Source organism: Rosa rugosa, chromosome 4, assembly GCF_958449725.1.
Source record: "Rosa rugosa chromosome 4, drRosRugo1.1, whole genome shotgun sequence".
In the NCBI taxonomy this organism is placed as follows: domain Eukaryota; kingdom Viridiplantae; phylum Streptophyta; class Magnoliopsida; order Rosales; family Rosaceae; genus Rosa; species Rosa rugosa.
In genome coordinates this window covers 52,584,566-52,596,427 of record NC_084823.1, presented here as the reverse complement: position 1 = coordinate 52,596,427, position 11,862 = coordinate 52,584,566, and the positions used below count along the sequence as shown (strand labels likewise).

Here is an 11,862-nt window from a genome sequence, read left to right as displayed (position 1 = left end):
TATGTACAATAGGCGCATTATTGTACTTAGCACAATACAAGACCGGACACCTCAATTATTATGAACTTGTTGGCTAGACATAGCCCCGCGCCAACGCAACGCCATTAGATTGGTATAAAGACAATCTTTCGATACTTGAGAGGTACGATTGATATGGGCTTGTTCTATCCCTACAGAGAAAAGAGATAACGGAAGTGTGGGATCGGACCCCACAAGGCAAAATGCCACATTCCGTGCTCCTCCTCCCCTCCATCAAAATGACAACATGCAATTCTAAATATTGAAGTGAACCAAATCCGATCTGAGGATAATGTAGCGGACTTATTTACTAAGTAGTTACCAAAATCCACATTCGAGAAACATGTGAAAAGCATCGGATTAAGAAAGTTATCCGAACTCCCATGATTGTAGCAATCAGGGGGAGATATTGACATCAGGGGGAGGCATGATGTCTACATGTACGATCTCGAAGAGTGAAGGACGTGTTGTGCTCTTTTTGTCCTTCGACCAGGGTTATTTTTGTCCCACTGGGTTTTTGTTACCTGGCAAGGTTTTTAACGAGGCAACAATTAAAGCGTCATCACCAAGTTTGAGCGGCACAAGGGGGAGTGTTGAAGGATATCGACATAATGTGTGCCTCTACAAACTAGGGTTAGAGTTGTAATAGGAATGTGTTCTAGGTATTCAATTGTAATCGGATTCTATTACCTTTTTGGGTACCTTGTAACTCCCTATTTAAAGGGCTCCTATTATCAATAATACACACAATTCCATTCTCCTACAACAGTTTTAGGTCATTGAGACTCTTTTCTCTTTGTGGAGCATTAAGGAAAATGAGAAATGAGAGTGCTTATGTTACCAATTTCTCTGAGAAATTTTTTATGAAATGAAAGATGAAAGTGAAAGTCGGCACACAGTAGGTACCATACAGCTAGTAGTTTTCTAATTACATTTGGTAATTTTCCACTAGCCAAATCCCATGTAGCTTGATGTTAAGTTTTTATACCAACTGACGTATTGGCAGTTATCAGATATCATTTAAGACTGCACTTTGGCTCTTTGGTTTCTGAAGTGAAAAGGACTGATTGATAATGATGGTACTGTGAGATGAAATGCATATATTTACCAGTTTTGAGGGTTAAACTTTAAACATGCAAGTTTTGATGAGCAGAGGAGATTTTAATGAAACTTCTAGATTTCACATGTGTCCAACAAAAGAGGGCATTGGCCTCTAGCCTATGGCATTGCCTTTCCATTGGAGGTTTGTTTATTACAAACCACTATGAGACATCAGAAATCCACTATATATACTTCAATAGTCACTCAGCTTTCCTCACCAAACCTTAACCATTGCTTTGAGTTCCATTTCAACTTAGAAGTTGGCAATCACTTGTTTTCTTATTGGCAAAAATGGCTCAAGAGAAGGAAATGAGCAGGGTGACTGAGTGGAGGATAAGAATGGCAGATGGTTCATCTGAAGCTTTGGCTCCAGAAGCCGGACTTGCCTGCCGAGCTTGGCTTGCTCTGAAGGGTCTGATTATGGGGTTGGTTCTGAAAGTGTGCAATTTCTTCAGGAAAGCTTGGGATTTGGGACAAAATGAGCCTAAAAAAGTGATTCATTGCTTGAAAGTAGGGATGGCACTCACTGTTGTTTCACTGTTTTACTACATGAGACCTTTGTATGAAGGTATGGGAGGAAATGCTATGTGGGCAGTTATGACTGTTGTGGTTGTCTTTGAGAACACAGTGGGTAAGTTCCTAGCTTCTCTTAGATTACATAATTTTCTGCAAGATAAATATGTTTTTATTAGGAGGTGAGGTAAAATGGGTTATTTGAGTTTTCCTTATTTGTATGGGACTATCTGATGTTAAGTATGGCTCTCATTGACTGAAGCTAAACATTTCACTCTCTAAATGCAGGTGCAACAATATGTAAAAGTTTAAACAGAATTTGCGGAACTTTTGTGGCTGGGTCTCTTGCCATTGGCATCCATTGGATAGTGAGTCAATCAGGAAAAGAATTCGAGCCTTTCATCAATGGGATTTCAGTATTTTTGTTAGGTATGTACTATGTAGTCCTACTAATGTTAATTTCCCCCCAAAAAAACTGGCTATATAAGACTACTAATGCGTTTCTTTATTATTTCAGCTTCTGCAGTTACCTTCTCAAGATTTATACCATCAGTGAAAAAGCGATTTGATTATGGTGCAATGATCTTCATCCTCACATTCAGTTTAGTTGCAGTGTCGGGTTACCGGGTGGATAAATTATTGGAAATGGCAAACAATAGAGTATACACCATCATCATTGGGACTTCATTATGCATTATGATAACCATGATTATTTGCCCCATTTGGGCTGGGGAGGAACTCTATATGCTCATCACCCGAAACATGGACAAACTTGCCTATTCCTTAGATGGTACTTACATACTCTAATCACATAAAAACCAAATATATGGTCAATCATGTTTAGGACAATGTCACTGACTTTATAAGTCTTGCATTATATTTCAGGTTGTGTTGGAGAGTATTTCAATGAAAGCGGAAGCTCTTCTGATGGTGACAAGGAATCTGATAAGAAATTACTTGGCTACAAATGTGTTTTAACCTCAAAAGCAACAGAAGAAGCCATGGTATTTAACAACATAATTGCATAGTTTCATCAAGTTACATTAAGTAATCACTTTCTGACATTGGCATTGTATATATATTATAGGCTAATTTTGCAAGATGGGAGCCTGCACATGGCCGCTTCAACTTCAGACATCCATGGAAACAATACCTCAAAATCGGGGCATCAATGCGTGCTTGTGCTTATTGCATTGACGCCCTTGATGGTTGCGTGAATTCCGAAAATGAGGTAACTAAAGATCTGTCATCTTATATTAGTTCTTGAAAATAGAAAGATATCATCAATGATTATCTAGCTTCAACTACTTCATCTGGTCAACAGGTTCCTGAGTTGATAAAGAAGCATATGAGCAACATTGCTTTGAAAGTAAGCTCTGAGTCTTCAAGAGTCATCAAAGAGCTTGCAAAGACTATGAAGACAATGAAGAAATCATCTACTATAGATTATTTAGTTGGAGAAATGAACAATGCAGTCTTGGAGCTCCAAGAGGACTTAAAATCTCTTCCTACTTTATTTATTAATCCGCAGCCACTACAAGGAGCTGACTGTCCTGAAAAAAAGAACACGGGAGCAGTTGCTCTCATGGATATCATGCCACTTGTGACTTTAGTTTCTTTACTGATTGAGATTGCTGCAAGGATTGAAGGCATGGTTAATGCAGTTGAAGAACTAGCTGAGATGGGTGAGTACAAGTCAGTTGCAGATGAGAAGAATGAAAACCAGCCAGTTAGTAAAACTAATGTACCAGATGAACATAAGGAAGAGGTGTGAGGGTTGTGCATAATGTTGATTGGTAGATTGTCATATTACTAAAGATGTGCTGTAAATTACCAAATCTAACAACTTGGATCACAGTATTTCAAAAAAAAAAAAAAAAAAAAAAAAAAAAAAAAAACAACTTGGATCACAGTTTAAATCCTTTCATTTTTGGCAATGTCACTCTCACTACTGAAATAGCTGTTAAGTTGGGAATTATATTTTTGTTGGTCCCTTTTGTAATTTGAATGAAATGTGCTTCAGTCGCTTTCATTTTTCCAGGATTACTGGTATAGTACCAATTATTGGTTTATCTGCTAAGCCGTGTCGTATATGAATACATCTTCCAAATTTCTAAACCTGAATAATCATATAGAATCTGCACAAATAAATTAAACTGAAAAATAGAAAAGTTAATTACATGAAAGTGAAAGTGAAATTGAAAGGATAGACCAGAGTATACTTTTCGGGTTTTTTTCAAAGTCCATGTTTACATTGGAAATGCAGTACGTACTACGAGAACTTACTGATCATAATTTCATAAGTATAATATTAGCACAACAAACATAATCCGAGGAATCAAACTGGGATTTAGAAGTTTTATATCAGCTTTCGGCATAGTTTGGTGGTAATAAATACGGCCAATCTCACAATACTGTGTAGTTTTTGATAGTTGAAATAGCATTTCAAAACAGTGGATGCAGCTGTGGAGATGAGTCCTTTTCCATAGTGATATCAGCAACAAATTCAACCCAGTTTTCAACTACAATGTAATGCTCAACTTTATGCAAAGATATATAGGTACCTCAATTTGGTCCTACATGACCTAATTTTGCTCTGTATCATTTATATACATATACATCAATAGTTATTGGGCTCTCCACTACAGATGAAACCCACTATTGATTTGGTTAAAGATCTAAGCTTTGCCCTGTCTCTGTGGTCTGTGCAACAGATGTGAGTAAGATAGGAAACTGAGGCATATAGAAGATTTGACCTTCAAAAGATATGGGAGGCCTATGCAATTAGTTGGCAATCAGAGGACTTGTTCTTATAATAAGACAGAAAGAGAATTATATATATGAGACTGCAACTATTCAATCAAAGATCCTCACCACAGTACACAATATCAACATAATAGTATCCTAACTTTTATTTCTTGAGTGGTGTTTCTTAATTAACTTATCCAGGGGAAGCAGATGAAAGAGGTATCTGATTACACATCCACTTAAGAAAAAAAGAAGAATTAACAAATGTAACATATTACAATTTTAAATACACACCCTTAATCACTTAATACACATTCCTATTATTTTATATTTCAAATTAGATTTTGTAGGTAGCTTAAATGACCAAAACAGACATCTATGCATTAGAAGAAAAAAAAAATAGTCATATTTTCCTTATATTATTCTATTTATGTATAAATAGTTAGATAAATACAACAAATTTTTATACATGGCCTCCCAATTTAATACAAGAATAAAGTTAGAAACTATCTAATTTAATTTTTTCTTAAATAAATTGTAATTAAATGATGTCAGAAACTATAATATTTAGAATTTCAAAATCAATGGCATTAAATGTTTTTAAAACATATCGCTTTACTCCTATTTTTTTGTTAATTTTCTTTTTGTTCTAAGAGTTATGATTAATCAATTTATTTTCTAATACAAAACATCACAGGTGAAAATTTTTTTTTGTAATTAGTAATTTGTTTGGCCCCTCTAATGACAACTTTTTAGTTCCACCACTGTGGAGAAACTACCGATATAGTTTTGGTTGAATGTTAAACTCATAATTTTATACTTGATTAACATGGTGTTTGGTGGATGAAAGCTCAAATAACACGAAACTTATTTATATGCATCTATTTAAAGGGAACAATAATAAATCTTTATGGATTTCTCAATAACTAACACAAGTAATCGATATGGTCATTAACGTCAATATACTATAATATACTAATCACATTAAGGTTACTATTTAATATAGTTAAAAAGTAGGATATTTCATGATTTTTGAGATTTAGGATATTTTAGGTACTTTGGGTTGTGTATTTAGTAAAATATTAGAATGGGAAATTAAATGGGTGGTGTATTAAGTAATTAGGGGTGTGCATTTAAAACTTCTTAACATATATTTATAAACTTAGACCTAACCGAACATAGTTGCATGTTCAATTGTAGGTTTAGGAGACATTATGTCACCTATTCTGTTCATGAAGGATCAAGATATGATTCTAGGTAACCACGTGGTGTGGTGTGTTGGTCGAGTGGCCTAGTCTGGAACCCTCAGGTCTAGCGGCCTAGTCTGGAACCCCCAGGTCTAGCGTTCGAATCCCAGCTCCACCCCGTGGCCAGCAGATTTGAGGGACCTAGGTTGATTAAACACCAAGGTTCGTGCGTCTGCGATGCAGTGATTAGTCCGGCTACGCTGGGATACACTGCATGAGGGTGTGTGTGTCGTTACTACTGTCGTCTCCAAAAAAAGAAAGAAAGAAAGATATGATTCTAGGTTTGGTTTTTCTGTTATTAATCAAGACTTTTCTCTTAAAAAATATAGCAATTAATTAATGCTTTCAACAATTACCATTAATGTACTTGCAGATTTTCCTTGAACTAAAAAGATGAAATCTGCACAATATATTGCTAAAATGCATAACAATTAAAAGGCACCCAATTCCATTCTACAAAAAGTGCTGCACAGCAAGTTTGAAAACTACCAGCCTTTTGGTTTCAGAAGTGAAAAGGACAAACTGATAATGATGCACGGTTCATTCCAAGATTCAAATGCATATATTGATATGTATATTATGAACTCTGCAGAGTGATTAACAGACCCCTCAATGACTCAATGTATTAGGCTCTAAATCTGATGGCAACATGAAGATCATCAGGTAGAGAATATCCTCTAGCTTTGCTATCTTGGCACTACAATCTTCAAACTGGTAAAATCCCTTCAAGAGTGCAACAACCTTGGTGTAATTCCAGTTCTTTAATCCTTATTATTTTTCTTTTACTGTTGTTAAGAAGACGAGTAATTCCATAAAAATGATATCCTCTTGCAACAAAAGAAAACATGTTCCCTTGCAAAATATATCAGATCTTTAAACATATTGTATATAACAGCTAGCATTTATTTCCTGATAAGCATGCATATATGTCAGCCTTGATGAGATGAATTGAGAGAAAAGTAGCCTAAACGTGAAGGGAAAGGTGAAAGGTCAGGAAGCAGTCTCCGATTTTCTTCATTCAATCCCTTCCCCTTGTCAGCCTCATTATCCTCCTCCGCCTGCTTTTCTCTTGGAAGGGCATAAGGTGATTTGCTGATGATCCTACAAAAACACAATATGCAAACAATAATTAAGGTATTTTTTTCTTTAATTAAAGTATACTACATGGAGAATTAATGTGTTACTTTAATTGATAATACCTACTAACCATTGGTCTAGTGGTACTTTTCTATACAATGTATGAGTCCCAATAAGTTTGATGCCCCCATTCCGGCCAAGATTAAGAAACTGGTATTAACAGGATCGTACTCTAAATTTACCTGTCCCTACGCTTTTCAAGAAAACATTGCAGAGAGTATCTTCTTGCCATAGGTATTCCTGAAAATGGCAAATGAGTGAACTAGCTTGTATCATTATATAATAACAGTAATGGTAAAAATTCAGTATAACACTAATTACAAAAATCTTATGACAAACCAAAAACGTCCTGCTATTCATAGAATTGGTTTATTCTTAATCTGATTTGGTTTATAGAAGATAACTCATTAATTATGAAGGTGTAAAAGAACCACATACCTGCTCTTAACTTGGAAGCCGATCGTAACTTTGATTTGTTAGATGGTTTTCTCACATCTGGCTTTGGCCTTTCTGCAACCACAGGTTTCAGTAATGAGCTTTCACCAGCTAGACGCATAATCGCTTGAGCCTACAATAACGACATCGCAATGCATGAGTAACTCAAAATTTACTGTTTTTCTGTGGAAGTCAATTATAGGCCTAAAACGGTTGCCTCGATCATTTTGTTCACCATGTTCGGTCATGACTCATGAGTGAACACGTACATATCATAACATAAGATTTCACTATATTATACTATTATAGTATAGAATATGAATTTAAACAAAAGTTGAAAAAATGAAATATGTCAGCTACAACATAGCATCCATGGATTGCATAAGCTCCGAGCATGTGTTTATTTATTTCCTGAGAATAAAATTGAGAATATCTTCATTTATTTAATTTGAAAATCTTAATTTTTCACCTTATCTACAGGAATGTTGTTGTAGACATTGATAACCCCATTGAAGAATATTGTGAGTTGTTTTGACGTCTTGTCGTTTGATGGAGTTGCTTCTACTTCACCACATGATCTGTATTTGTATATATACCACAACAAATACGTATATTGTCATGTATTTGATTTTATATAAATTATAAAGTAGAAAAATAAAGAATTAATACATGCGTACTGTAGTTGTGGAAGCAACACTTGCTCTAGCAGAGACGGGGGTCGTCGGAAGTTATTCCAAGGGAACTCTAATTTGCGATTAATTTCCACATTTATTTTAGCATCCATGTTGTTTTGATTTTTTGTCAACAGATATTTTTTGAAGAACCAAACACTCTCAGATATACTGTCATTTCTTGATGATCTTAAGCTACTATTTCTTTGCTGGTCATCTAGGGTTTGAAAACAAGAATTAGATAGTGCATCATCATTTGTATGGTTGTTCTCTATGGTGGTTATAATAGCAGTGCTGCAAGACATGGTGTTGCTCTCCCAAGTAGCTAGATAGAGAAGCCTTCAACCCTATGACATCATCAAATATTAGGAGACAAATGAGAAAGAAACCGTTAAATGAGAAAAAGAAAAAAAGAAAAAAAAGTGACAGCGGGTAACCAATTCTAATGAATAAGAGATCAAATAAACCTAACCAACTAAAGCTTCACACAAGGCATACATAAAGCTTGTTTAAATGATCCAAATTGTTCACTCATTAGGTTTATATGCAAAGGTTAATTATATGAGAAAACAAGAGGAATGAGAATCTTGGTAATCTAGACTAGGCATGTAAACTAATATATTTGATAATTAATGCATGATTAAATGACTACACGATGTATCATTTAGCTGAATTTTTACAAGGACGTACTGTCTTCGCATTATGATGACCTAAAATGCGAATGGTCGATCGACTTTGATCCTTGAACATGCAAGCTCTAATTAGGGAGAAAGTCCGCAAACTATAGTGTGATGGCGTATGTTTTAAAGAAAGATAGACGGAAGATGGAGATGGAGAGATGTGTACCTGAACAAAGCTAGGCCAGTTTCACTACTAGAAATTTGCATATAGGGCGCCGTCTATTATCGGTGTTGTTTGTCTACAAAGGGCACCAATTTCCTCAAAGGCCACTGTGCAGCCACCCATCTAATGTCAGTCTCCTATATTGGAGTTTCCTATAGGCCATAGGGCACCCATATGTCTTCCGTGGCAAAATTTCTTCTTGGTCTGCTCTGCCATCTCTGTTTTCTGTCAGACAATGTCCCCATTGTGGCCACTATTCCAAACGGTGTGAAAAATGGATAGATTTTTTTTATTTTTTATTTTTAATTAGGTCGTCTCTTCCTACACTATTGCTTATCCAGTATTTTATATTTTATAATATTCAATTTTAGGAAATTTAAAAGGCAACCAATCATTCAATTAAAAGCAAAATGTTGAACATTCCTGCAACAAAGCTATTACAACCCACCAATTCACATGCTGGAAACCATATAAAAAATGGTCTACCAGATTTTACCAAATTTTTTTTTAAAAAATGTAGTTGCAACAGAATCCTGTACGGTTATATGGAGACCTCCAAGGCTGAGCTCCACCTACCGAGCATAACCTCAAGCTGCTCTGAATATATACATCCAAAGAATAACAAGTTAGAACAGTAACAATGTTACTATATTAAGATGCAGCTGATTGATAATTAATGTGCGCACAGTGGAGAAAGAAATGCAACAATAACAAAGTAAAGCAAAATTAATACAAGTATCTAAATGTAACAATACAACAATGCATAGTTGCATACCGTTGAAAAAAACAATACAACATTAATGCATATGCAACTCATTCCATTTCCAGCATATTTTGACATGCGTATACAAAGTTTGTAATTGAATATTGAATATTGATGCAAATTGAATATTGAATATTGATGCAATCAGCATACCAAATATCCTTCACAAGTTATCTCATGCCACAGAGATCTTGATATGCATTGTCTTCTCAAGCCCAAGATTTAGGGTACGCACCATACCTAGAAAAGTTAAACCATAAATGTAAGATACAACTACATACATGACCTAGTCATATATAACTTGTAACGTAAGATATAACTGTATACACAATGTGACGACAAATTTATTCAACATAAACATGACCAATAGAACTCAATAAAGGTGAACATGTCCATCACATTTAACGTTGAATATATAGAGGAAGCCAAATTGATATAATAGAATGTAAATGAGAAAAGATATATGTAGAGGGTATACAGCTGCATTACCTTGTTACGAGCATATAATGCTACATCATTCAAATGTTTTAATTGCATCCTTAAATCATAATAAGCTACATAATCACCATAATAAGCTAGTCATATATAATGTATAACCCAACTTGTATATCCCAACTTAATTTATACTCAAACTTAATTTACAATAGCTAGAAGCTGGAAATGCATTTATAAATAATGCATAACCCAACTTAATATGCAATGGTCACAGTTAAGCTAGTGAGGACTTTATTCTTCCTATATAGTATATACATATACCTTCTAGCTAGCTAGATCCAAATTGCCACCACAATGGAGAGGTACATGTTCAATTTTCATACTCGTACAAACAGATGATGCACTTACTAAGGAAAATCACAAAATATGACTAAGTGGGATCATGATCGATTACCTGATAAAATTCATCTCTATAATCAGAGGGTACCACATGAAGCTAAAGATGTTTGGTTCTTTCTAATCTGAAACATGTTTCATAAAGGACATGTAATCATTATCATGGTAGATCAATATAAATGAAACTACAAAATATATATTCACCTTCATTGCATTTACGATGAGAAGAACTCCACATAATATGGAATTGCATGACTATATTAGAATTATCCTTCTCTGCTTCTCCATTTCCAGAAAACCTGAGACCTTCTAGAAGAAGAACAAAAAATAGCCCCAATATCACCAACTAGAAGAAGTTACATTTAAAAATAAAATAAAATAAAGCCAACCAATAGATTTAAAAACTTGCATAAAATCTGGAATTTGTTTTAAGTTGAGTGCAAATTGAATATATTTTAACAGCTTGTCTCCAGTTTGTAACTAAACAAGATTCAACAAGCAGTTGACCCAAAAAAAAAAAAAAAGATTCAACAAGCCAGTTTCTCATTTCAGAAGAAACATCCCAATACACCAGAATACCAAAAACATTCGCTAAAGATTGCATTCCAGCAACAAACCCTAATTAATTAACCAAAAAAAAAAAACAACTCCACGAATTTTCAAATCGAAAATGATCTAGCAATAGTAGGAAAAATGACATAAAACCATAATAAATAACTGACCCATTGTGAGCTTCTTATCTGGTCTGGATCCATTGAGAATGTGATCGAAGCCGGTTCGAGTCGATATTGGAAAAGTATAAAGCAAGGAGCGGCGCGTGTGGCAAACTCCTGTGACGGCAAGTTTTGGAAGTTTGGGGCTTTTGTAGATCGGCTCAACCTGAAGCCATTGGTGTAGGCGGTGTTGTGTACAACTTAAGAAGAATCTAAAAGCAAAAATTTGTGCAAGAGAATTTTTTTGGGTCGAGTAGGAAGAGACTAAGAGAGTAAGTAGTTGAGAACCCTACTCAAGTACACCCAGCTCTGTTTGAGCCTTTTGGAGTAGGTATTGGATTGCAGAGTAGTCAATATACAAAATTTGCCACATATACAAATTGTGGAATATTAAATTGGAAAAAGCCCATTAGCCACCCATGATCGGTGAATGCTGCATGACAAGGCACCAATCCAACAAAATGGTGACAAACTGTTGGGTAACACACACCAACCCCAATCAGTGGGCTGAATCGGTGCTCACAAGCCCATTTTCTAGTAGTGTTTTCAGTTCTCAGCAGACAGCAGTGTACGTGCATCAGCTCTGTTGACGTATGGATATATATAGAAAGAGAGAAAGAGAAGCATAGAGATTGGGAGTGTCGCCTGGGGAGAAGTTGCTGGTAATTATAATGAAAGGCAGGCTACGTACAGGGAGTAAAGGGTAAGGCTTTCGATGCATACGAAATCAAGTTTAACTCATCTCCATGTTTGCATCTGGTTCTCAATTCGAATAATTCTCTTTTCTCTTTTCTTCTTCTATCTAATTAATTGTCACTATCCAAATAAAAAAGAAAAAACAA

At 35.2% G+C, this 11,862-nt stretch overlaps 2 protein-coding genes and 1 long non-coding RNA gene across 3 annotated transcripts; 1 reads left to right on the top strand and 2 right to left on the bottom strand.

The window, feature by feature from the left end:
• The first annotated feature begins 1,316 nt into the window (after positions 1–1,316).
• Positions 1,317–3,686, top strand: LOC133706815 (aluminum-activated malate transporter 10-like). The gene is made up of 6 exons (XM_062132363.1): positions 1,317–1,750; positions 1,921–2,061; positions 2,150–2,422; positions 2,518–2,636; positions 2,720–2,863; positions 2,957–3,686. Exons 1-6 carry the CDS (start codon positions 1,411–1,413, stop codon positions 3,404–3,406), a joined length of 1,467 nt encoding a protein of 488 aa, XP_061988347.1. The 5' UTR covers positions 1,317–1,410; the 3' UTR covers positions 3,407–3,686.
• A 2,493-nt stretch (positions 3,687–6,179) lies between these two features.
• LOC133741895 (protein TIFY 10A-like) lies at positions 6,180–8,738 on the bottom strand. The gene is made up of 6 exons (XM_062169604.1): positions 8,717–8,738; positions 7,877–8,217; positions 7,669–7,777; positions 7,203–7,332; positions 6,947–7,004; positions 6,180–6,728 (listed from the first exon to the last, which is right to left on the bottom strand). Exons 2-6 carry the CDS (start codon positions 8,173–8,175, stop codon positions 6,557–6,559), a joined length of 768 nt encoding a protein of 255 aa, XP_062025588.1. The 5' UTR covers positions 8,176–8,217; positions 8,717–8,738; the 3' UTR covers positions 6,180–6,556.
• A 350-nt stretch (positions 8,739–9,088) lies between these two features.
• On the bottom strand, positions 9,089–11,329 carry LOC133742238 (uncharacterized). Its single transcript, XR_009862444.1, has 5 exons — positions 11,030–11,329; positions 10,512–10,616; positions 10,366–10,432; positions 9,630–9,716; positions 9,089–9,310 (listed from the first exon to the last, which is right to left on the bottom strand). It is a non-coding gene; the product is annotated as an uncharacterized LOC133742238 (long non-coding RNA).
• Positions 11,330–11,862: the final 533 nt, after the last annotated feature.

Coding starts and splice junctions, on each gene's coding strand:
- LOC133706815 (XM_062132363.1), top strand. CDS start 1,411: ATGGCTCAAGAGAAGGAAATGAGCAGGGTGACTGAGTGGAGGATAAGA. Junction 2,423..2,517: donor ACTTGCCTATTCCTTAGATG/GTACTTACATAC, acceptor ATTATATTTCAG/GTTGTGTTGGAGAGTATTTC. Junction 2,864..2,956: donor GCGTGAATTCCGAAAATGAG/GTAACTAAAGAT, acceptor TCTGGTCAACAG/GTTCCTGAGTTGATAAAGAA.
- LOC133741895 (XM_062169604.1), bottom strand. CDS start 8,175: ATGTCTTGCAGCACTGCTATTATAACCACCATAGAGAACAACCATACA. Junction 7,778..7,876: donor GTGTTGCTTCCACAACTACA/GTACGCATGTAT, acceptor ATACAAATACAG/ATCATGTGGTGAAGTAGAAG. Junction 6,729..6,946: donor CTTGAAAAGCGTAGGGACAG/GTAAATTTAGAG, acceptor GTGTTTTTGTAG/GATCATCAGCAAATCACCTT.